Source organism: Rhea americana, unplaced genomic scaffold, assembly GCF_003343005.1.
Source record: "Rhea americana isolate MKP2758 unplaced genomic scaffold, rheAme1 scaffold_9, whole genome shotgun sequence".
Classification (NCBI taxonomy): domain Eukaryota; kingdom Metazoa; phylum Chordata; class Aves; order Rheiformes; family Rheidae; genus Rhea; species Rhea americana.
This window is the reverse complement of record NW_028187088.1, coordinates 2,928,744-2,954,425: the sequence shown is the minus strand read 5'-3', so window position 1 is coordinate 2,954,425 and position 25,682 is coordinate 2,928,744. Positions and strand designations below refer to the sequence as shown.

The 25,682-nt window shown below is 37.5% G+C and overlaps 1 protein-coding gene across 13 annotated transcripts in view; it reads left to right on the top strand.

Moving 5' to 3' along the window:
• PLEKHA5 (pleckstrin homology domain containing A5) overlaps positions 1-25,682 on the top strand; it is a 172,855-nt gene that overhangs the window by 70,818 nt on the left and 76,355 nt on the right. For 4 of the 13 annotated variants that reach the window (XM_085324057.1, XM_085324059.1, XM_085324056.1 and 1 more), the window contains exon 1: positions 9,027-9,126. The exons of 3 other annotated variants lie outside the window; for them this stretch is intronic. In XM_085324057.1, coding sequence (XP_085180183.1) covers positions 9,107-9,126 — 20 coding nt within the window. In that variant the 5' untranslated portion in view covers positions 9,027-9,106. Of the gene's footprint in view, positions 1-9,025; positions 9,127-25,682 lie in introns of those variants that run through there. 6 more of the 13 variants (XM_085324053.1, XM_085324055.1, XM_085324054.1 and 3 more) reach the window with 2 other exon arrangements.

The following is a 25,682-nucleotide window of genomic DNA, read 5'->3' as shown; positions in this document are numbered from 1 at the left end:
GGAGGATTTTTTTCTCTTTGCTAGAAATAAGAGGGACAGTACATTAGTTCTTTGAAAGAACAGTAAAACTGTGACCTAGAATTTATCRAAATTCAATTACAGCCATGTTTATTATAACATCCTGTGGGACTGCTTTAATATATTAGATCATTTTGTGTTTGTGTACACACTGCACATTTCAGAAAATGATATATTAAAAAGTGCAGCATATAGGCTGTTTTTAATACCGTGTTACTGAATTCTTTTTTTTTGCTGAGTTGCTTTAAAACTTAAATTTACCAGAGGTTTTRAACTCTAAGCTTAACTCTTAAACTTAACTGTAAGCTTAATATATTCAGTTTTGACTAGTAATTGATTGGTAATTGATTTTCATAAATGAGGTGTTTTAAATTTTGTATTAATGTTTTGGACCTTCAAATATGGGATCAGTACATCCCCTTTCTGAGTATATAAAAGAAAAAGCCACTGAGTTGTTTGCTGTAATTCCTTAAGGTTTCTGAAGATGAATGGTAACTGATCATGGTGTAACTCACTTTGGAAGGGACCACAGGAGGTCTCTTGTCCAACCTCCTTACCCAAAACAAAGTCAGCTGTGAGATCACATCTGGCTGCTCAGGGCTTTATCCAGTCAAGTCCTGAGAACCCCCAAGGATGGAGATGGCATGGCCTCTTGSGGCAACCTGCTCCACTACCTGGCTATCCTTCGTGGAGGAAATAGAGGTTTAGATTGGTTGTAAGAAAACCTATTGTTTCCGTACATGTCTGTTGTCTCATGCTCCCAGCATGGTCCACTGTGAAGAGCCTRGCTCCATTTCCTCAATAATTTCCCCATAGGGACAGGTAGGCTGCTCTTAGGTCCCTGAAGCCATATCTGTTCCAGGTGAGCCAGTCCAGCTCTTACAGCCTTCTCACAGGGCAGGTGCTCCAGGCATCCTGGTGGCCCTCCCCTGAACTCGTGCCAGTTTGTCGGTGCCTTTTTTGTATTCGGATGGTGACAAAACTGTATGTGGTATTACAGTGTGGGCTCAGTAGAGGAGGATGACGGCTTCCCACAACCTACTGCCTGTGCCACTGCTCAGACAGCCCAGGAGGTTGTTGACAGTCTCTGCTGCCAGAGCCACTGCTGGCTAATGCTCAGCTYGCTGCCCCACATGAACTTTAGCGCAGAGCTGCTCCCTGGCAGTCAGGCCCCAGCCTGTGTCCTTGCAGAGCTTCTCCTTCCCAGGGACAGGGCTCTGCCTTTGGTTGTGCTGAATGTCCCTATGGTCCTGTTGGCCCATTCTCTCCTCTCCCCCTGTTTGGACTTCAGTTTTTACCTATTACGTGTTCACATCCATCTAGAACACTTGGTCATCTCTTAATCTAGCTGGATTATAGCCTTCAGCAAAATCTTTATTCACTTCACTGGACACTGGTTTCTAGAACTATGTCATTCCCTATTTTCCTGTAATTTGCTTGGGTTCATGACAACTTGTTTGCAGCAGAATTTGCTTTGGAGTGTGGGTTTTAAACAGTGCTGTATCTTCACCAAAASGATAGTGCTTCCACTTTTTTGTTACTAAGTAGAAAGCTCTGTGCCAAAGGGTTGCCAAAGTATCTGCAGTGTTGCTGATTATCATCATGCGTTATGCAAGCATTTTCTTAGAAAATACTACACCACGCTTCTCATCAGTGTATTTTTCTTTTTTAGTACTTCACTATGCCAGCCAGAAAATTTGAAATGTTACAATATCAATGGTTATTGGATTCACCTGTTGCATTCCTCCATTGCCTTATTAAATTTTGTGGCAATATTAAACRTTTAATAGACTGTAGGCTAAGCAATAATCATGCTTTTAGATGACAGTTTGGTCACATTGAATTCAGATTTCTAAGGTTATTAGTTACTATTTTTATACATGCTTAAAATTTTAAATAGAGATGTCATTAGATGAGGCTAAATGGCATATCAGGTGCCACAAATTTAAGCAAAAATACTTGAAATAAAATTTTGCAGTTAAACTTTGAACACAGTAAACTGCTACTTGCATAAATAATTGTTTACTATATCTGTGATATTTCATTGAAGCTAGACTAAATATCAGAATTGTTTTTAAAAATGCTTGGTTTAGATCTTTTAAAATCTGCTTTCATATATTCTTATCTGTTAACTTTTTGTATAAATAGGGGTTCAAGATGAATGTGATTTAAACTTGTGTTTGTTTTTTGTAGATCAAAATCTTTTTGTTTTCCTTCAATTCTAATTTGAAGAACATTTAAGAACTGTATTATATGAGGAAATGGAGCTTGTGGAATGGTGTTTTTTTCTGGACTTTTTTTTGGCCACTGGGGGGAGCAGAAGACTATCACAGACTTTAGAGAGTGGTGCAAGAACATTCATCTGCATTAGAAGATGCAGCTTTTAGTGCTGAGCTGTGGGAGACTGTGGAGTCTTCACTGCTGACTTATGGTTGAAAGCCTGTTTTATAGTGGATAAAAGTCTTAAGTTTCATGCCTTAGAAAAGGAAGGAAGAAACCTGTAGAAAATAGCTAGAAAATAGCCTCTTTAGTATGAAGATTGTGGCTGATGTAGGCTTAAGGAGAGTTCTAAAATTCTTCTCTGAAACTTTGTTACAGACATACTAATGGCAAGGTGTCTTTCACTATGAGACTCTATATACATACACACACACACATTTATATATATGTGTGTGTATATATTTATATATGTATGTAAATAATCTTGCATGTTTGTATGTGAGAGACTGCATCACTTGGATGGGCATACAGTTTGCTTTATTTAATAGAGAGTGCTGTAGCTGAGCAGAACATACTTAAAAAAAAAAAATAATATACAGATGGCTGTTGCTGTAACAGAGATTGGAAAGATCCTTCTGGTCTTCCAGAAGTTAACCTAAAAATACTCTTACACTAAGAACATTGGAAAGGAAGAGACTATTTCATTTTTGTTGTTTATTTTGTTTTAATTGCATAGCTTAAAATCAAAGGCTGTATATGTGTAAGGTACTATAAACATGTTATTCTAGAAAGGCTAGCAGCTGTAGAGGTTGAATCTGTTCATTCCCAGACAAACCACACTGAATAAATTACCATTTCTACTGGGGGAAAAGTGTCCTAATGGCTGTTCAGTCTTTGCCTTCCCTGCTTCCCATGCTGAGATTGCTGCAGGCAGGTTCTACTATGTATCTTTTTCAACCTGTTTGGTACTTGGCCCAGAACAAGACATTTCCAGTTTTAAGCCAAGACTAACCTTCTCCTTTAGAAAAACTTGTTCGTTCTGTTCTGCCAACAGCTATCGGTCAAAATTCCTACTCAGAATTCATTAACTCAGCACCCTTTTATTCCAAGGATCCTATGATCTAAACAATATTTTTCTCCTTATCTTATGCACTATGTATAATGATAAAACAAACTTTGCACCTCATGGAAGCTTAAGATTTAAATAGCTCTCATCCATGTTGCTGTAAACAACCAGGCATTTGGGGCCTGTCATTCAGTTGAGCTTAACTGTCATTTAAAAATAATGAGTATCGCAGATGCATCTTACCTACGCTTGGTTAGTATCCACACAATGCAGTCCATAAGATTTTATCTTCTCTTATTCAACAATTGTAATATTCTGCTTTCTCAAAAACTTCTTCAGCCTTCCTGAGAGGCTTCTGCTGTTTTATGCTAGATGAGCATGATTATAGTTCCTTCTGTTTTGAAAGGCAGTTTCTTGGTCTAGTGCAGATGAGCAGCTTGCTGTTTACTTTTTCCTGTGCAAGAAAATAGATACCTTGTTGCTGCTTAAACCAGCCAAACATGTACAAGTCTGTTGAACTAGACTGTATGCGTCTGATGATGCTGAGCAAGCTGGCTGATCTCGCTAGCAGACTGCTTTTTATCATCTTTGAAATATTCTGGTGTTTAGGGGGAGGTCCCTGATGWCTAGAAAAAGACAAACAGTACAGYCATCTTCAAAAGAAAAGTAAGAAGGAGAATCTAAGGAATACAGATCTGGTCAGCTTCATCTCTGTTCCTGGGAACATTATGCAGCAAATTCTCGTAGAAACTGTTTCTGGATCTGTGAAGGCTGCAAACAACTACTGTGTGGGTTTATCAAAGGAGAATCATGCTTAACCAACCTGATTGCCATCAATAATGAATGGCTTTTCGGGCGAGGGGAAAGCGGTGGATGTCATTTACTTTTAGCAAGGCTTTTGTTTTAGTCTCGTGTAATATACTTGTAGCCAGATTGAGATTATGTGGATTGGATAGGTGGACCACAWGGTGGGTGAAAAACCTAATTACACTGTTGGGCTTCAGAAGTAGTGACCAGTGGTGGCAGGTCACAAGAAGTGTTCCTTGRGGTTGGTAGTGGGACTGACAGTGCTTAACTTGATCATCTCTTCCTTTAGTTGCTCTAATTTAACTTGGACAGTGGCACAGAATGCACCCTTAGCCAATGTCCAGGATGACACGGAGCTTGGGAGGGAATCWGTGTGCTGGAGGGCAGGGCTGCCATTCAGAGACCTCAACAAGGGGGAGAAACGAGCTCTTGGGAAGAGGCTGAAGTACTGCAAGGCAAACGTGCAGGGAGAGGACTGACCAGCTAGGGAGCAGCATCCCAGAAAATGGCCTGAGGGTGCTGGTGGGCAGCAAACTTGGAACATAAATCAGGATTATGCCATTGCTGCAGTGGTGAAGGCTAACCACCTACTGACTGCATTAGCAATAGTGTAACCAGCAGGAACTAGGAAGTGATTATTTCCCTCAGTTCATCCCTTCTGAGACTATCTGGAATACAGTTTCCAATTTTGGTCCTATCGGTGTAAGAGAAACATGAAAGGGAGTTTGTAGAGAAGACGGAGGGAGATTCTTRCCAAAAGTGCACAAAGGAAGGGCAAGAGACAGTGGTCCTAAATTGCAATAAAGTACATTCTGACTGGATAAAATAATAAAAAAAAAAGTGACAAGATGGTCAAGTATAGAGAGGCTGTGATATCTTCATCCTTGCAGGTTTTTGAAACTCAACTTGAAAAGACCTTATGAACCTCATCTGATTTTGAATTTAGCTCTGCTTTGAGCATGAGACTGGACCTCCAGAGGTCTTATTCGACTTACATTTTTGCATCAAACTGATTTCTGTGGAAAACCTTTTCTGACCTAAGACTTTTGTATAGCATAATACTTGTCTTATGGACAGTCTGAAGGTAGCCATTACATTTATCAGCTGTATTTTCACTAAACCAGATGTCTAAAGACCTTCTCATGAGTGTAAAAACCTAAATCTGAGGGGAAAATAGGCAAGGCTTATATGTGATCATCTGTACATTTGTCCAGAGCAATATTATTTCTCTTCTGTTGCTTGATGCAGCTCTGTTCTTTTATCTTTATATTTGCTTGAGTGAAGGAAAAAAAGTCATTTTYCTCCTTACTTGAAAATTCCCTTTTCAGGTAAGGTTTGCTGGAACACTCTGTAACTCTCTAGCGTAGGAGTGTTTCAACAACCGCAAGTTGTGATCAGTTGCTCTAATCTGATTTAGATGTTTAGGATTAWTCGTAGCTAGCTTACATTTTTATGATACTGAATTCTTTGTTTAAGATTAAAATACTTAGTACTGTATGCTGTCTCAGTTCACAGGCTCTTTAGAAGGGGAGAGTTTTTTTTTCTGGGAAGTAGTGATTTTTTTGGTATTATTTTCTACTGAAGCAGAAAATTGGAAAATAGCAGCAAGCTGGTTTAATTAAAGTAATAATATTAAGTKTTTCCTTCATTCAAAATTAGCCCTTACATGGCGGTAAACTGCCATTTTTGGGTAGGAACTAACCTAGTTCTTTTCTCTTTCAGCTTTCCTGTTTGTCTTTGTCTTCAAGCACCATGTGTTATTACTTTTAAATCTTACCAKGAAATCAGGGCTGGAGGTTGTTAAGGAAACTTAGATTCTACTGGAAATTGCACAGCTCTTACAAAGAGGGGCATTAATACCTCGGAACTAACAGGGGATTAATTCCTTCTATAAAGCTTATCACGTAACAAAAAAGGGGGGAGGGGAAGTCCATTTAATTTCAACCAGAAGATCAATTTTGTACATGCAATGTGCAAGTGAGAGTGAAGTATAGTCCTTATAGTATTGGCCAGTTACAATGTGACTGATAGTAAAACCTCTCATTAATTTTCCAGCTAGTTTCTGGGATGCTTTTTGACTTCAAATCTCTTATTCCAGACCTCTCTTGAGAACTGTGGAAACACTTCTGCTCAGTTTTGAACCACTGACTTTTGCCATTTTAACTGTGACAGATGGGTGAAATTGTTTTAAAATACATGACTTAACTGAAAGGTGAGCATTTGTGGATTTTGAAGCTACCCTCTCTGTCACAGAAAAACAATTATATAATCTTGCCTGTTGAGAAGAGCAACATCTTTTTAAAACTCTTTATTTCCAACTTGCATTTCTTGGACAATTTGTATGTATTGCCTCTGGCTTTTAGTGTTCTTTACCTTTCCTGGTATATATCTGTACAATTTTCAGTCATCTTTGTTTAGTGTGGTCCTGTAGCACTTCGTGCTGCTAGGGTGAATAAGGCATATTCCCATAGTCTTCTCACACAGAATGGACAGTCATGCTGGTAAACTTTTATTTTTTGCTCTAGTTTAATGTAATAGATATTACTAATTAATTGGAATAGATACATGAAAAAAATCATAGAAATATTTTGATTGTACTGTCTTTCAATCTTTCTCAGGTTGTTAACCCATGGTAGGGAGAGAGGAAGGGGGATATGACAAAAAAAACTTTCACTGGGAAGTGCAAACTGCATGTTTTACCTTAGAAATAGTCGGGATACAGAGATCTTGGGTTAGAACCAGCTGGATATGAACGGGATGCTCTCCTCAGTAATTGTTTTCAGTTGTCTGTCTTGTAACTGATACTTTTGTTAGGGGAATGACCTTACATTTGTATTCCTGAGTTTTATTCCACTCTTGCTGCTCCTTCTTCTTGATTATTCATTTCCTTCTGCATGAAACTCATCTGTTTCTCATGCTTTATCAAATATAATTCATATATTGGCTTTATATCACTAGCAGACTTCATTACATTTTTTTTTAAGTTACTAATGAAAATACTAATTTTAAGTCAGCTCTCTTCTGTTGTCCAGAAATGAATTCTGGCAATAGCATGCTTTACGTCAGTGAGTCCTGTTTCTGTATTTGGCTGCTTCTCTTTAGCCATTTTCTTCCCTATCTCAATGGTACTCTGTTTCCATGCATTTTATTYCCATTAGTTCATTTCGCCACTCAACTCCCATGACTGATACTGTTCATGCTGAAAATTGAGATAGAATATTACTCAGTTTTTGGACTCCATCTTGGCTAGCTCTCATTTCTCACTGCATACCAGTTCATTTTTTTTCCTTTATTCTTTTGTCTGAAGAGGCTTCTTCAGTGCCTAGCTCAAGTTGCTACATTTTTACTTTGAAAGTCTAATACCCTGTTTCTGGAGAGTTCTTCTTGTTTCCTCAGAATTTCTCTTCTTATTCATGTTTGTTTCTTTCTTTCTTTTTTTTTTTTTTTTTTTTTTTTTTTTTTTTTTTTTTTTTTTTTATTATCCTGTTCAGTTTGGAACTGCTGCCTTGATTCTTCTCTGTACATGCCTCAAAATTTTATTAATTTTATTGTCAAGAATTTCAGACTTTGACTGTACTGAAAGGCTTGTGTGGCTCTCAGTCTAGTTGACTCAAGGCAGTATTTCCTAAATAATGTTTGTGTTGCTTAYTAAACAAATTTCAATTAGCATGGTGTTAGTTCAGGACTGTTTAATATCTGTGGGCTGTGTTAAAAATGTGTGATACAAATTTAAAATTATTTGGGAAGACAATTTTTGATACTTCATTATTTTTCTACAGAAAATTCTCTCCCTAGGTTTAACTTCAGGGATCTGTAGTAGACCCGAGCTGTTCCTGTGACTGAAACTCTTCTGGGTTTTATTTGGTGGTTTTTTGTTTTTTTTGGTTTGATTTTTACTTTTATAAAGTAAATTTTCTCAACACGTAGTTTATTCATGCTGTTCCCCTGCTTTTTGTACTTTCAGAGTAGATGATTACTCTGGGCTTTTCTTCTGTATGTAAATTTCCCTCAGTATCTGTATTTTGGTCATTCTTCTTTCTGTGGTGGTCTTCACAATGCATGTTGTTTTACATCCTGCATTGATAGTTTGGATGCATCCATTCTGGTATAACAGTTCCTGACCTTGGCATACAAGGATTATTTTCCACTAGCTTTCCTCCAGTCTTCTAGGCTTTTGTTCCCAACAGCGCAAGCAAGTCTGAGTTTCTCAGACTGGACCCCARAGCACTCCCAAGTACTCCAAGTGACCAGGCCAAGGCCTTCTGCATGCAGGGTAAGCCAAAAGATGGAGAGGCAGATGCTGGGGCAGAAGAAGGCAGGGRGCGCGAGAAGGGTAGCTGTGATGAGGGCCACCAGGCAAAGTCGATAAATTTGGAGATGTGTAAGCCAGAGTCYTTTTGTCTGCTCTGCCCCTTGGTGTCCGCCTTCTAGTGCTCTTCCCTTCGTCTGACTTTGTCCTGAAGAGTGACAGTACAGTGCTGTGTTGTTTGGTACTAGTCTTTCCTCTTCCTGTCCATCTCAGGGAGTGTCATCCCTTTGTTTTATGAATATGTGTGCACAAAATAAAAACTTTCTGCATGTTGAAGGTAAATTGGAAGAACGTATTCAGACAACATAGCCAGCACCTGTCTTTTCACTTTTCCTGACTTCAATGCTTTGTCTAATCGATGACATACTGTTAAAAWTTTTTTACTCTTGGCTCCTGTTGAAATTTAATTCTGCTGTTGAATATATTTTGTTTTCCAACATTTGCAAATAATGATTTTATGGGTAGAATGGAGTCGGTAGTTTGGAGCTGCAGTGACATTTCAGAAGCATGTGACATCACTGGAGGATCAGCTTTCTCCCAGGGCTGGGAGTCTGACAGCTACGCTGCTTTTTCTCCGGGTCGGGGTTGTGCAGTGCTCATTGGGGAGCAGCTTCAAAGAAAAAAAGGGTTTTTCCTCACATCTTGGTGTGGTTTTGTTGTCGTTTGTGTCAAATTTTTGCTAAAGAATGAATTTCCCTGGAGACTGGTGAGTAACTCTTATTCTTTGGCATACATTTTAAGTGCTTCCTTTCAGCATAGAGATTATTATCCTCCTTTGGACAAATACTTTATTTTTTTTTCCATCCAGCATTTAGTAATTCATAATGTATGTGAAATAACATAGAACATTTATAAAATTCAAAGTTAACATTTTAAATGGAAATCTAATTTTAAGTAGATATTAAGTGTTTACTGATTTATTACTTTCAGTAACTGTGTACAACTTCCAAAATTTTTATTTGGGCACGCTAGTCTGCAAGATTATGTGTTTAAGACATCGAATGTTGCAGGAATTTGAGCTTTTTTTTTAATTAGCGTGCAATACCAAATGGAAGTACTCCTAAAATACAGTTGTAATTTAACATATAACTTTTAAGGCAATATAATAGTTTTAATAACATTTTACAAATGTTATTTTGGGGATTTTGTGTGAGTGTGTGTGTTTGGGAGGGGAGGGGGAACCAAATGGAAAAACAGACTCATTTCTAGTGAGTTTATGTAAGTAGAATCTGCCAAGATGTATGGTTGTTTCTATGTGAATGTCATACATTCAGCCACAAAACCTGTCGGTATAAAAATTGCTTAGTAAAAAAAAATAATATATTTGCAATCAAAATTTAAAGTAACTGAAGTACACTTCAATTTCTACCTTGTGGTAACTGTTTTCTCATTGCAGAAGAAATACAGGTTTACATGTGCCCTCTTCTCTAGCACTTAGTTAACTCTGAAAGTCCTGCAGTATTACCACATTCAGAAATCTTGGCAGATCTCAATTTTGAAAGCATTTTTATTTTAATGCTGATAATCTTCCATTTTATAGCTACAGGAAGTATTTTGTGATGAAAGTCTAGGATTTCCCTGTGTTGGTTTTGATTTCTGTTTTTTCTTAAGGATGGCAAGTTTTGACTGCTGAATAGACCTAAAGATATCTTACTCAGCTGTTTGGAGATTCTGGGAAGTAGTGAAACTGTTCTTGGTGAAAGTTAGGTATTGATTTCCAGCAGGAAATCAATTCTAGATTAAAATTTAGATGATCTGAATCAGAACTTTAGATAGCCAGGTGAATGTAATATGTTAGCTTTAAGAAACCGATGCTCAGGATAATTCCATTAATGCATCAACTGACAGTTTTTTATGGAATAGAAGAGTGGTAATATTATATTGCAGATATAGAATTGATATATTTATGATAGATGTGATTTGGCAGATTACTGTGAACATAAGTTTCTCTGTAGCTCTGATTCTTCATGTAAATGGTTGCCTTCCAACACAGAACAAAACACGATGAGCTGTGGGGAAATCCTTTCTAAACTATCTTGTCACARATATGCATATTATATCATTAAAGTCTCCAGAATTAATTTTAATATTTTTAATGTCATAGTCTTACCTACTTAGCCTTTTTAAGCTTGATAAATCAATTGTTATCACTTTTTTAAATGTAATTTGGGCATAGTCCAGATAGATCAGAAGCTCTGATACAAGTCTTTCAAAGTATTTAAAATGAGTTGTGCTTTTTGGTATATGTAAAACTCTTGAATGTTCTATTACATGGGAAATAACAGAGAAGTTCTACACAAAAAGAGTTTTTGGTAGAATTTGAGGTTAGGAGCTATATAAGTTGAGTGACAAAAACAGTGACTGAAATTTAGGTTTGTGCATAAACTTCCCATTTGTTGCTTTTCTTTATCCAAAAAACAAACAAACAAACATGCAGCTATATTTTTAAGTAAATTAGGGAACTTGCTTAAATTATTTCCAGTTTAAAGAAAAAAAAAAAAGAGGGAGTGAAATAGGAGAGGCTTTTCTTTCTTAAACATATATCTAAGAATACTAATTATGTAGGTCAGCTTTTTCACATAATTGTTAACATGAAGCTTGCTGGTTTTGTGGTCAGCTGAGTAGTGCTGTAGTCTCTTAGTAGAATGAGTTAATATGGTGATAGTTGGAATTTTCCAGTTACTTTTTCCTACCTATACTAGTGACAGACTTGCTCATAATTTTCCTCAATTAGTATTTTTCTTTAAGGGAGAAAAAAGGTACAGTGCATATTTGAGCAAATGTTTATAGATCTTGAGAAGAAGTGTATCTTCATAGGATCATAGAATGGTAAGGTTGGAAGGGACCTCTGGAGGTCACCTAGTCCAGCCCTCAGCSTAGCCCATATGGGGCTACCTGTGACCCATATGACCTGTGACCTTGCCATTAGCAGCACCAGACTCTAACCAACTGAGCTAGACCTGCCCCCTGACTTATGTGGATAACTAGAATAAGCTAAATGAGGAATATTTTGATATATGTAAAGGTGCATATTATATGACCAAATGATTTTAAGATACTTCTGTCTTTGCTTTTTATCTGAGTCGGAAATATATATATATATGTTTTCCTCCAGGGCCAGTGAATTTCTTCTATTGTTGAAACTATAAATTTATCTAAATCATARTATCTCTAAATTGTGCATTTTGAGCACCTAGTATGAAAGCATGTTCAGGATTCTGGACATTCAGTGTGGTCTGCATTTTCTTTTATCTGGTTGTGGGAAAAGATTTGATTGTAAAAAGAGTAAAAGGCTGGGAAACCATTAGAAATTTTTAAAAGCTTATAGTTTAGTGTTTGTACTTGGGAGGGGGCAGGGGACTGAGCAGTGAAATAGTTGAAAGCAATGAGCTTTGAAAAGATTCTTTACTACAACATACCTTGCACCCGTCTATTAAAAAAGGTAGGACCAATGTTCATGGTAAGCATTACCACTTTTTCTGGCTTGATCTTGGTGAAATTCATGAATGTATTGGTTGGCCTTGATGTTTTGTTATTTACGCATAGGCTTTCAACTTCTAGAATTTTCTCTTTTTTTGCTAAGTAGGTCTTGCCTGTTTTTTAGTAGAGGTTTTTTTTTAGAGGTCTAGGGGATGTTTTTTCAACTCTGTCACATTAGAGTTGATGCTGTTGAGTCCAACAAAGATGCTATTTTTGCAAAAGACGAATGTATTATAAAAGTTAGAATAAAAAAAGCCATTTTGAATGTTCTTACAAAAACTCCTTCCTTGTTAATTTTCATTCTTCTGATTTCTGAGGTATTAATGTTATACATATTCTGTAACTATCCTAGAGCCTAGCAAGATTTTGTTATCAGAARCTTGAGAACAAAATCATATATTTTTTTTTTTAATACCCACACAGCTTTTTCAGTTCCTCATAGGTTTGAAAATAAGAAAACGAATCACTGCTTTCAGTGCTTCATTTCCAAAACAAARCTTCTGATGGAATTAAAGGTGAGTTTCAATACATAGCATTGAAATAAATACTTTTTTTGTTTTGTCTCCCTTCACCTCTTACAATAACATCATTAAGGGACACTAGCAGGCCTATTCAGGTGGTAGCCTAGGGGCCACCTGCAGCCCTGAGGGCCTCCTGGGGAAGTGCTTGCGGAGCGAGGGGGCAGCAGCAGGCTTCGTGCTGACTCTGCGTTGGCAGAACTTTCTCAGCGTCCTGGCCCTAGGCAGCAAGGAACCCCAGGAACAGTAGCAAATTGAGCATTAGCGTGTGGTGCAGTCGATGGACGTCTGGAAATTTCCCAGACAAAGTCAGTAACTCCACATGTTCCTCCTTTTTGGGAGAGTCATTCCAGTAGCATTTTGATCATATACCAGACTTACTCCTTTACCATTTTTCCRGCAGAATGACATATTGCTATTGAATTCTCTCCTCTCCACTTAGCCCCAGCCTTCCATCTTTGAAATTCAGGACTCTTGCTTTATGGTKTGATGCAAGGATCTCTTTGAGACTCAGATGGGATAGAAAATGAATCACTAGTAGTCATAGATAGTAGCTAATTCCAAGTGAAGACCTGGGTTATGGAGTTGCAGTTTTTAAAGTTGTCACTGTTTTATGATCTTTAATCTCTTATTGAATCATCAGTCTTAAACATGATACAGAAAGATTTTCAAAGGCTGGGTCTTTATGTGACATTTTTATTTGAACATCTGCCATTAAGGAGTAATGCAAGTGTATATAAGGTTCTAGACAGGAGCCTATTTTAGACGTTTCATCACTATGTTGATCAGAGCAGGTGTACACAATAAAATGCTAGTAAGGAGTTAGAGCTGGTCTGCAATACCTGTTCTATGATCAATATGCTGGGTCTGTGGGGACTCAGTAGGAATCTGAGTTTAAAACAAACAAAAAAAGTGACCAATATTCTTTTYATCTAGGAAAAGCAAGGAATCTTGTTAGTGCAAGCTTAAAGCTTTTTTTCACTCTTTGTAACAATAGTAAAATCTAATATGATTGTAAAYATACAGAAAGTAGATATATTTAAAAAACAAACAAAAAACATTCCCCCTCCCAAAAAAGCACTCCAAAAATACCTTCCTGCAAAGAGAGGGGGCATACCTGCATAGAGGCTGGATAGCTGTAAAGATGCTAGGACTTTGATACCGGAAGAAAAAAACATTCTAAAATAATTTAGTGTTAGAAGTCACACAGCATGTAGAATTTTGCTGGGTAGCTGGAGATCTGTAAAAAAAAACTGCATAGCATAAATTGCTTTATAGACCTGAAGTATGTCTGAAGTTGGTAATTCTGGAAACACTCTGTAAGGTGAGAGATACAGTAAAAACATCRTTCTTTACAAATATTTTATAGTACAGGCTTGAAATATAGCCTAAAATCTGCTTTTCTTTAAGAGTTATTGTAATCTGTAAAAGAAAAAAAAATGAGGCAAGGAGTTTTCACTCTTGGGTCTCCATGAAAAATCACTGCTTCACAGATCTCTTCCTTCTGTTCATGTTTTCTAGTGGTRAAACAAGGAATGAGTAATGCTCCGTATGGTAAACTGCAGTTAATTTATCTTGTTGAATATAATTTACTAGTCCTTTAAAATTCTTTTTAWAGCCAGTTTCAACATAAGAAAAACTAAAATGAGTTCTTAAAGTTGTTAGAAGATGAAATGTTCACACCAATACAGAAAGGGTTATGTTAGATATTATTTTTTCCTTTTGTCATTTAAAAAGTCACTGAAATGGCTTTGACATTATGAATGTGGATCTCTGCCATTCAAGTGTCCCTTTGTCCCTGACCTTTTACTCTRACGGCATTGAAATAAATTAATCTGTCATTTTTACATAAAAGAGTGGCTTCATGAAGGGAGAGTCTGCACTAGGATTTTTTTCTTCCTATAATTATACTGTTAAATCTCTAGCACAGACATACTGCTGTAACATAAAAACATCGTATTTGCCAGTTTGACACTGAGGATATAGTWGAGCCAATGCAATAGTTGGCTGCTGTCAAAAGGACAGATCCATTTCCCCATAGTGCACCTTATGTTATCTGCCTGCAGGGAAGTTTGTGCTTTGAAAAGTGATTCGTTTTCAGTTGCATGAACGTGATGGATCACTGCTCGCTTGAGTACCAGCRCTGGCACAAGAGGGAACGATGGAGTAGGGTTGCTTTTATTTTTTTTTGGGGGGGGGGGGGCTGCATTTGGGGCACGGTAGTTTTAAGGTAAAAATGTGCCCCCAAGACCCAGCTTAAGCAACAAACGTAGTCCTGCATGGAGCATAGCAGCACAGATGGCAGCTGGTACTGTTGTCCGGGTTGGCCAGGCATAAGCAGTGACAGCGCAAATCCGTTCCTTTGCTGCATTACTCCAGCACTGACACTGAGCTGATGGCTTGTGCCATTACTTTCCCAGTTGCAGGTTATGGGCTGTATTTCATATGCAGCGTTACAGCTGCCWCTGCATTACATTCACTCTGTGGCCCGTGGCAGTGTGTGTTCTTCACGTCAGAAAATTCTGGCTCAAGAAGATGTCACTGATGCTACATATTACTCAGTATGTGGGAGAGCAGCCTACCAAAAGTTGGCCAAAGATTGCTTGYGTATAGACTTTGAGTGGCATGCTGTGCCTCTGGGAGCTTGGAGTCTCATAGTGTTTTGCAAAAAGAACCTGTGCAGGAAAAACACTCCCTGCTTCTACCGCTACCAAGTTATGAACTTAATGCACACTACTGCTTCTCCCAGGTGCAAGAAAATCCTAACAAGGTTATCAGTAGCATCATGTCTGTTCAAGAAAAGTACTATCTCGGAGGGGTATTTTTTTTTTTTTTTGTATTTATGCAATTAACCTATAATTGTAATTGGAAAAGACAACCCACTGTGCCATTCTTTGAAAGGGTGCAGGTTCCTGGGTCCAGAGTAGTTCTTAATAAAAATGTTATTTCAGTTGCATTGTGGGGTCAGGATATCCTTGTGAGGGTCAGGATATAAAATTAAGAGATTTGATTGTAATATTCTTTTGCTGTGAGTTTCCTGCGTATCCATAAAAATCTGCTGACAATTCATTTTGTCAGTAAGCTGTAGTCATTGCTCTGCATTTATGAAAGAACTGGGTACAATCTGCAGAACAATCTGTGTAGGTGTTGAAACTAAAGATATGAAAATACAGCAGGAGACAGCCAAGAGATTATTTTGTCAAGAGGATATTTCAAACATGGTTTGATCATCAGCAGTGGTTTGATTAGACAAAACCATCAGGCACTAAAGTGATTGACGGTCTGCATTTAAGCACTAGGTGATGGACATTAACTCTTAGTACTAAAATTTCATCTGATAAACCAAACAGTGATGTAAGCTACTACCTAAATGACGGTGTTCCAATGGTGCTTATTTTGGCCCATTCTCCTTTTGAAATGCCTGACTTGGATGCATGGAAAAATGTGGAATTAAAGCTGCTGAAACACTACCTGAAGTACCTGAACGCTACTTCATTTTGTGTTCGGGTTGACGTGCCTTTTCTCTATTTGTAGAGCTCCCATTGCTTTCTGGTCATATGCAGCAAAGCTAGGAACTATAGCTGAAGCCTAATAATATTGAACAGYGTGGAAAACAGGTTCAGTGCCATAAAGGGCTGGGTTGGATAATTGCTGACAGGTGTTCTTAATATTAACAGCAACAATTAGTTGTAGACAGTCACTTATTCTGACAGTCAATGTTACATTTGCCATAGGAGCGTAAGACCTGTCATAGTAGATCAGACTTYAGGTCCGTCGAATCTGGCATTCTGTCCCTGGTAGTGACTTGTGCAGACGTGCAAGAGGAAGGTGTAAGAAAAATTAACGCCACGCTGAAGCGTGATGTTTAACAGCCCTTCAGATTTTTTTTTTTTGTGTGTGTGTGTGGTTAATATTAAAATGGCGTTTTTCCTGAAGAGTAGTATTTGCAGAAGTGTTGAAGCCTGCCTAAATTTTAGCAATACTTGAAGGCAGTCAGATGAAGAATCATGTGTATATGCGTGTTGCCGACGTTTTGGTCTTTCTGAGTCTTGCAAACCAACGTGCCGCTGTTCTTCGGGGGCAGCGATGTTTTCCTGAAGTGACAGGCTCCCGAAGCTGAGCCCTGACCAAGGGAGAGGAGCAGCAGTTGCGCGCAGTTCGGCTGCGCCCTTGGACCTCGGCAGTGGCAGCTGACGTGCTTGGTGTTCCAGTTCAGCGACRCGCTTTATGTCCCGACGGCTGTCTGTACGCTTGAACTTCGCRTCCTAAACGAGGGCTATTTTAAATAGAGTTTGTACTCTTTTGTCTGCACTGAATGCAGGSCCACACACACGGTGTGGATCTTTCATTAATTACGCTCCGGGATCTGGTGCGCRTATTTGCATGCGCTCTACCAGCGGACCACCAAGAGTATGCAGCTGTTACAAAGGGTTTAAGAGGACCTGTGATTGAAGCGTTACTGGTGACAGTTTGTCCTTAAAATAACTGTTTTTGTAAGGTTTCAGCGTGTACCTTTTCTCCTTCAGAATAAGATCTATTGTGAGGGAAAGCCTGAAATATGGGATTTGGCTGAATGTGGTTGTGCAGTTCAAACTGATTCACAAGTGGATACACCAATACTTCAGCTGCTTTCCTCTGTCAAATTGTTAAAAGAAGTATTTCTAAAGATTTCCCAGAAGAAAATGTATTTACTCTGCAGAAATTTGCAAGACCTTTTTCCCCTCTCAGCAGACTGAGGAAGTGTTTAGCTGTGACTAATGTATTCTGTTGTAAGACTTTGATAAGAGTGGCTTACTTCTATTAATTACATTGTACAATTTTTAGAAGAGTGCTGATATTTAATAAAAATGACTGTTTTTACTAGAGATATGATTGTGGAAGTATGCCAACTTATAAGGCATTGGGAACATGATCAAGCAAGCATGGAAGTCGTGTTCTTATCTGAGCAGTATTACGCTGTTAAACACCTACAACATGTTATGTTGGCTAAGATAAAAATGTGATTTGCTTCATTGATGGCTGTTTCATACAATTTTTAGAAAAAAATACAGATAGTAATCATAAATAAAGCAGATGGGATAAGGGAAAGATTCCTGGAAATTTGGCCAAAAGAGAAAATTGTCATGAGAAATAAGATATTTAACTAGGTTTATTAATCCATATCAGATTTTGATTACTGATGCACTTACCTAGTTTTGYGAGGCAACACGACTCGATGCCACCAAATTTTTCTTCAAAGTCTGGCATTGAATTGGAGGTAACATTTTGCTGAAAAAAAATTTTGTAACTCAATAAATTTAGGCAGCTTTACTTCTCTTTACAGTTCTACAGCAGCAGTTTAATGGAGCAATTGAGTTGTGCTCTAACTCTTGCAATTATGCTTGAAAGTGTCTTGTAAAGGATTAAAGGATGTCCTAGCTATAAGCAGTTTATGAGACTAAACTAAACAAGAGTTTAGGATATATTATAAAAGTGTTTGGTTTTTTCTTTTCCTTTTTTTTTTAAAAAAAGTCATATCTTGTAACAACCAAGCAGTCTTCAGTGAAGATGATTAACAACTGAGATCCAAGGAGAGCAGCAGTGGAAGCRAAGTGAAATGTATGTTTGAGGTGAATGAGAATCCACAAAATAGGGTTTATTTCAGCAAGARGTAGTTGATATGCTATTCAAGAAAGTGGGAAGAAGGGAGAGGAAGAATGCATGACAATAAAAGCACGAAGTAGTTGCACAAAATGATTGACAATCTGGGGAATTATATATACAAATAAATTAGTGTGGTCTTCCAATTGAACAAAAAAAAAGTATATAGAGCTTTTAAGTTCTATATACTAAAAATGAGGTAATTGACTATAATTGAAGTGCTATAAATTCATAGTCTGCTTCTTTGTCTACATATTAAGTGAAAGATTGACATAATGTGAAATCTGATGTGGACTGAAATTCCTAAAATTATGAGAAAGARTAAGAGAACTGGTGGTCAACCAAAGAACTCTCCTGAACATTTTATGCAAGTGACTTAAAAACTGCACGTGAAAATCATTGCTGTAAAATACTGCARAGGCRCTGAAAATTTTTGAAGATTAGGCACTGTTAACAGCAGCAGCACCTGAGTTCAACAGGAAAAAGCCAGTGTTATCAGGCCTTACAACAGTACATAAATCAATTTATCATAGAATTAATTTCAGAAAATCATTCACGCACAGCACAGTAATATTGTAAAACTGCTGGATTACATGGGCTAAAAACATATGTGCTTTTTTTCCTGAAGTGCCTTTATTGAAAGTAAAAGACTATATAACCTGGAATGATGTATCATTCAATATTGGAGGCAAACTGCGCTTCCTCTTTATTCCATCTCCTCTGTAAATAGTATTTAATTATTTAAACACTGGAACAGAGGTGATCGCTATTGCATATCTAGACTAATTAATATTAAGGGTATTAGAACCAGAACTATTTCTTAAAAGGCACATTTTAAGAAATTTAATGGTCTCTTAAATTTGAGTCATAAAGTTGGTATTTTATTGTTTCCTAAGTGGTGATATATTGTAAACTATACCTAATGTCTTTGGGAGTCAAACTATTTGTTTTCAGCTTCAGAATATAGGAAAYTAGTTAACCAAGGCTAATGAACAAAAGTAGACATGCATGTAACTGGTTTGTAAAGTAGCTGAGGATCAATGAAAAAAACATGAAAGAGGTATCTCATTGGCAGGTATCAGAAGTGAGGTTGCTTAAACTCATATTACAGATTTTAAGTAGCAAGGGTAATTTAGAACTAGTTCTTAAAAAGCTACTAGTAGAATTATAAGAATTGTACTTCACAAGGAAGGGTGGTATTCACTCCATACAATTTCAAATCTGTTTGATATTGCATTTTGGAGATAAAGCRTTTGAACTGTCTTCTAAAAGTGAGTTTTCTTTCAAATTGCCTTTGGAGATAGTTTTGGGGGACTAGGATTAGAAAGTGGGGGTCTATGTTGTCCAAATTTAGATTTTTGTAATTGTCTCATGTTGTCAACATAGAAAAATATGAAYGAATGAAAAAAATACTACAGAAGTTCATAGACTATTTATCAGTACATTTACCTTTCTCAGTGAAGAAGCTTTCAGTAGTTAAAAACAGCTATAATTCTGAAAATCTTGGATAACGTTTAATTTGGTAGCAACATCTAACTTGCTTCCAAACTTAAATTAATTTACAGTATTGCTTTGCCCTATTGAATACTTTTCCATTCTCCTTGATTTAACTTTMTTGGTGAATCTACTTTAAAAGATGCAGTCTAAAATCTGTCAGTATGTTGACAATATTAACTGAGAAGTTTAGTGCAGTAGTAACTTAATTRTTAATTATTTTTCTGGAATTTTTGTGCTTTAATGTATGTGGAGAGGGGAGGGGGCTATAAATAGGGGGAAATTATAACAATTTGCTAAATATTCGCATTTGGAGAAGAGGAATTACCATTCTGGAGCATTTCTGTATCAGAGAATGGTCTCAACTACTTGAGAAAACCAAAGTGAGGAAATRCTTGTAGGATTTATTATTCTTCTTAGTTAAATGCACACCTTTTTCTGAAAGAAAGTTTTCTTTATTTTAATTTGTCCTCTGATTACTGAATCTGTTGAGTTCCCTTCTGAACTAAAAGAAGTGGCTGCAGGGAAACTGGRTTAAGTGACAGGACAGACAAGGCTGGCTGTGGCTGCAATATGCAGAGAAGTGATGGTGTTATAGTCTGAAGCTCAATGCAAATTGAGACGTTGTAGCAAAGCCCTGACTTTTATTCAGGTTACATTATTTAATTTTAGACATCCTAAGTTCTTGAAACCACRTGACCTTACAAAGAAGTTTGACCCAATCAGACTTCAGTTAAAAATATTTTTGACAACAAGATTGTTTCTTGCATAGGATAGATATTAAGGTTAAGGTATTTTTAAAAATATATCTAGGTATTCAACTGGTTTGTGTGCATTGATTTTTCTTATATGCATTATCTCTAGCAATTTTATTCAAAATATAGTCACTRAAAAGCATCTTAATCTTAGAAATTAAAGGAACTGTTATTGCAGTAAGCTTTTTCTACAAAGTAACATTAGATTTTACATGGTAACTTGGAATGGAAACATAAATCAGAATTGCCTTTTAAGTTCGTATTTCCCTCACTAACACTTGCTAAACAGTGTGTTTCATTTATGCATCTAACACTGTAATAAATCCTGCAGGCCAAGGCTTGCAGAACTGAACGTAGTGATACGCGTCACAAGTTTTGGAGATAGCTTTCTATCTTGTGAGCTTTGAAGAACATTGACAGTTCATAACAACTTTAATAAGCATTTGCTAAAATTTATACAGCAAGTTACTGAAAAATCAAGCTTAGATTTGTGGAGGATGGCTAAGGAAACTGAAGTCTCTCTCTCTAGTTCCCAAGTTACAACACTTAATGCAAGATACTTCTCTAACTGTAGTGATGCCGTGATGCTCTTGCGATTACACAAAGTGCGTTTCTCCCCTGTAAGTTCATGTCAGGGCTGTTTCTGGTTCCAAAAACCTTTAACACCRTATATGTGAGTAAATATCAGTTAATAGCTCCTAATTATCACCTCTCAGTGCCTTCAGTCGTTAGACCACTCAGATTATCAAAAACTAACATTAACGTTGAAGCAAACTACCTCTGCATATTAGAAAAGCTGTTGTCTGTGACTTTGTTTTGYTTTGTTTTGTTCCTCTTTCCAGATAGTAGCTTTTACCCCTTCTGCCCCACCACCACTTTGGGAGGTGCCACAGCATCGCTTCCATGTCTGGGGAAACAGGCTTCTGGGCAGTATTAGTTGATCAGGCATCTGTTGCCCATCTTCAATGGGGAGAAGTGGTACTGCCCAGGCCAGAGCATCCAGTGCCCCTTCTGGTTTGCAAGCCACCCACTGAACCATGCTCCTCCACATCTTGTTTTCCTTTAGAAAAAGGAGTGTAGATTTTCACGGCGGAAGTGTTGCGTTACCTCGGCTCTCAAAACCTTTCTAGGTGTTTATCCATTAAGGAATGCTTTAATTTCAGCTGTCAAATCTGAGGCTTATGGATAATACTGCCTTGTAACACCCACCTATTTTCTCAAACTATTTCAAATAGCAAACAACATAGTAATCACTTCTATTATGAAGTATGCCTACCTATTTGAAAAYTTTCTTCATCTGCAGTGCTGTTACCAACCTACAATATTGGACCCCGTGCCTAGGGTTTAAACTGTTTGTAGGAAAATGTCACAAACTTTGGCATGTGGCACATGTCACAAATTACCACCCTTCTCTTTAAAGGTGCATGGCTTTTTGTTGCCTAGGCTGAGTCTGAGTTTCTTACAGATTCCCAAAAATGTTATCTGCAGATGAAAGTGACCCTCTCACAAAGTTTAGGGAAAACTGAGAACCGTGATGACTTTATTCTCGGAAAGTGTACTGCTTGGTAAGAAAGAACAATTTCGTATTAAAAGCTTCTCAATCTGTAAGACAGCATACGCTGTTTTTATACAATATCCATCTTAGCATTTTGAGAGGGCTTTTTAATATTTGTGCTTAATTACGTAATATGCACAAGGAAGGGAACTGTTTGATGTTGGAACATCACTGTTGGAAGTAGTTTGTGAGAGCGTATTAATTGCATCCAGTTAGGTGACGAAAGGTTTGATTTGTCACTTCATATTTTCATTGGAATGTAAATCTGAAGGATCCCATTGAAGGAAAGGCTTACAATTTCAGGCCAGTAGTGCTCAACCTTTTGAGAAATAAATAATAACTGAAAAGCTGGAGTACTGTCGGTTGTGCAGAGATGTCCCGGTGCTTTTTCATTGYAGCAGCAACAAGGACTCCCGTGACTTGTAACAGCCGTGCTTTCAACTAAGGACGGCTTAGAAAAAAATCAAGAGAATTGACCCTTTGCCTGGAAAAATAAACTCAGAGCAAAATGGCAGCAGCCGTGGGTTAGGTGTTCCGTTGTCTGCCAAGAAAATGAGTCGTTTTKTGTGTACCTAATGTGTGCTTGGGTACATGAGGAATTCTCAGTGCTTTGTTTTTAGCAGCTTGTGTGATGTTATACAGGTCTGTCAGCTCTTCGTGTGCTTTTAAGCCTACTGCCTCTTTTACACCCTCTTTTGTTCAGACTCCTCGATGTTAGGAGTTACCATATGCCTATGTTTTCCAGTGAAGCTAAGCAGTGTGATTTCCAAAGTTGTTGTTTAAAAAGCTTAATCAAAAAAAGGCTCATAATTGTTGGGTATGCTGGGACTGACTGAAAAGTGCTTGCGTGTGCTATTTATTCTAAAATATGGCATTACAATTTTAGTAAAATAGAAGCATTTGTACAACCACAGACCACATCCTTGCTAAAAGCYGTGTAAAGACTACATTTACTTACATTTTTTCCAAATCCAGGCAACTTTTTATTAGATAACTCTAAGTTACTGCATTTATTTCGATTAGGAACAAGGCGTTCTTGTATTAGAAAGCAAATACGTAAGGTAAAAATTGCTGATGTTTTTTTTTCTCCTAGTTCAGAAATGAAACACTTCAAAGAAGTTGAATAAAGCTGGGCTAGACTTGTCCTATGTTTCTCTCCATTTTCATCTCATCTTTAAACATCTGTGCAAAACTTTAGCATATGTATAAAAAGGACAAATTCCTTTTGAAATTTTTGCCCAGCATCTTTATCTTTACTAGTAATTTTTATTTATATTTTTCAATGAAGCATATACAAGAAATAYATAAATTCACTTTTCATGTAAAGTATCTTCATGTACTTCTGAGTAAGTTGGAGATTTATAGTGATTGTCTGCTTGCCTAATAAACATCAGATTGTCAGACTGTGAATTTTTTCTGCCTCCTAACATTTATTCTAACCCATGGCTATTTGGCATACCATTTTTCTGAAATATGTCCCTCAGTGTTCGGCTGTCAAAAGGAACATTGTTTCTAAATTAGAGGTATGAAAGTTTGTTGAAAGTGGTGTCCTGTTTTGTGATTTTGTTCGTATTCTTTCAGTGAAGCAGAGCTCAGCCTTTGCTTTGATGGTCACCCTGAGAATGCGCAGAAGAGAAGGCCTCAGCATTTATAGTATATAAATAGAGTATGCAAAGAAAGAGCATGAGGGAAGCTTTGAAGTGGCATCTAGTTTTAATTTCACTGGGAGAAAGCCAGATGTGTCTTTGTGACAGTTCTGACCCAGCTCTGTGTGGGTTTCCCTTTCCCTTCCCCTTCTTTTTCCCCTGAGGACAGAGAATTTAACCAAATGTTTCAACGGAGAGACCCCAAACCAAATGTCCCCACCCTAGTTTCCTGCCACTTCTCAGTGGACTTCTCTTTTCCAGAGGAAGAAGCATCTAACTCTTCGTTTTCAATTGTGGCCATCCTGTATGTGGTCATACAGCCATCCTGCTGTATGACTGTACATTTTCTGTTCCATTTCAACTACCAGTATCTGAGTTGGTTCTCAATCCAAAATATCCTAGTGTAGTTGAAGATTATAGCAATTTCAAAATGGCAAAACTGGACAGAATTTTGAATCTGTTGGTTTCGTAGCAGTTTTGATCAGAACAGAGTATTGGCACACAGCTTTTTCGGGGTCATCTTGCAATTTTGCAATCTTGTTAAATGCAAGGTAAAACTAAAAAACAAAGAAAAACAACAACAAAACCCCCCAATATCTGAAAACTGAGTATCTACAAGCTGTTGWCCAATGTAGAAGGATGGGTATATACATCTTGGAAGGCTGTAGTGGAAAGACAGGGATATGTACTGTTCTAATATTAAACTCAATTATGTTTGTTCCTCGGTTGCATGCATCTTATCAAGTTGCTCTGCCATTAATGTCTTGTGTACCTTACTTACTAATTCAAAGTTGAAGTGCCAGAGTAGGAGGAAAAAAATGTTGTACCAAGAGTCCTTGGCCCACAAGGTTTGTGCGATAGCAGTAGTGTGGCCTTTTTGATGCTCTAATGCTGCTGAGGATATGTGGAAATAGGTGGAATGATGTGCAGAACGTTTTGGGTGCTTTACCTCATCACTGCTTTTCTCCCTTCTTGCCCTATATAGCTACACTACCCTGGCTTTGAAAGGGGGTTCTGGTCATACTGACTCATTTCTTTTRATTTTGTAGGGCTTTTGTTGGGAAGTACAACCCCTGGATTTATGTAGTGTGTTACTACTAAAATATTGGATGATGCTGTCTGAATTACCTATTTGAAAGTTTAGAGGGAGAGGTTATGTGTGTATTTTCGGTTTATTTATTTATTTTTTTACTAGTCCTTGTACTGCATTTACTGAGTAGATTGAAACTCCAAAAAGGTTTTTTGAATGTTTCTGGCATTAATGAGAATAGATAAAATAGTACTGTCATTTAAAGAGAGCAGGAGTGTCTAGAGGGATGAAAAAGAGAGTAGATAGAGCAAACAACCTGAGTCAAATTCAAGGTTGTTGTGAACTTCTAACCTAACAAAGATGATTCCTTGTATTCAGAGGGCTTGTCTGTGTGCCAAAGCTGAGCTAAGTGGGTTTCTTTACTAACTGCTGCCAAGGCTTGAAATGTCCACGGGAGTGGATTGGGAAGAAAAATTTAAAAAATCGTGAGAAGGAGGTCRAAGTGTCCTGATAAATTGGTATCAGTTGTGTTGTACTGAGATAGCTGAAGATGGAAAGTGGCCCTGAGCTATTTTGGTGTGGTGGGGTTTTTTGCTTTGTTTTTATTTCTTTTGTATTAGGTCACTGTTCAGGACCACTACTGGGATTAAGAACTGGATATTATCTTGATACATACAAGCACTATGATTTATTTTCTATTRAAATGCGTATTTGTAATGTCATTTTAGCCAGTTGCGCTGACTTTTGGAACTCAACACCTCCCAGGGGCAAATATTAATGAGTAGTAGTTCATGCCACATACTGAGTCTGCAGAGTACACTCATGAATATAAATAAAACACACAGGCAGTTTTTCCCCCTTTTTGGCTCTAGAATTTAACATACCATTAATACAACCTAAGTAAGGATGCTAAAACAGTAAGAGTCAGTTATTTCCTTTGGTATAAGCCCAGCAGTGTATGTATATAGCTACTCTGGTTGCTCTGGTGTTATCGAGAACCTTTCGGAGAGAGAAGGAAGAGCAGTATTATTTTCGTGTGTCTTGGAGGCTGTATCTCTGCGTAAGCAAGTAAATTAATACACTGGCTTCCAGCTGCTTGTATCAAAATTACTCAGTTGTTACAACCTAGTAAAAGTACAGACAC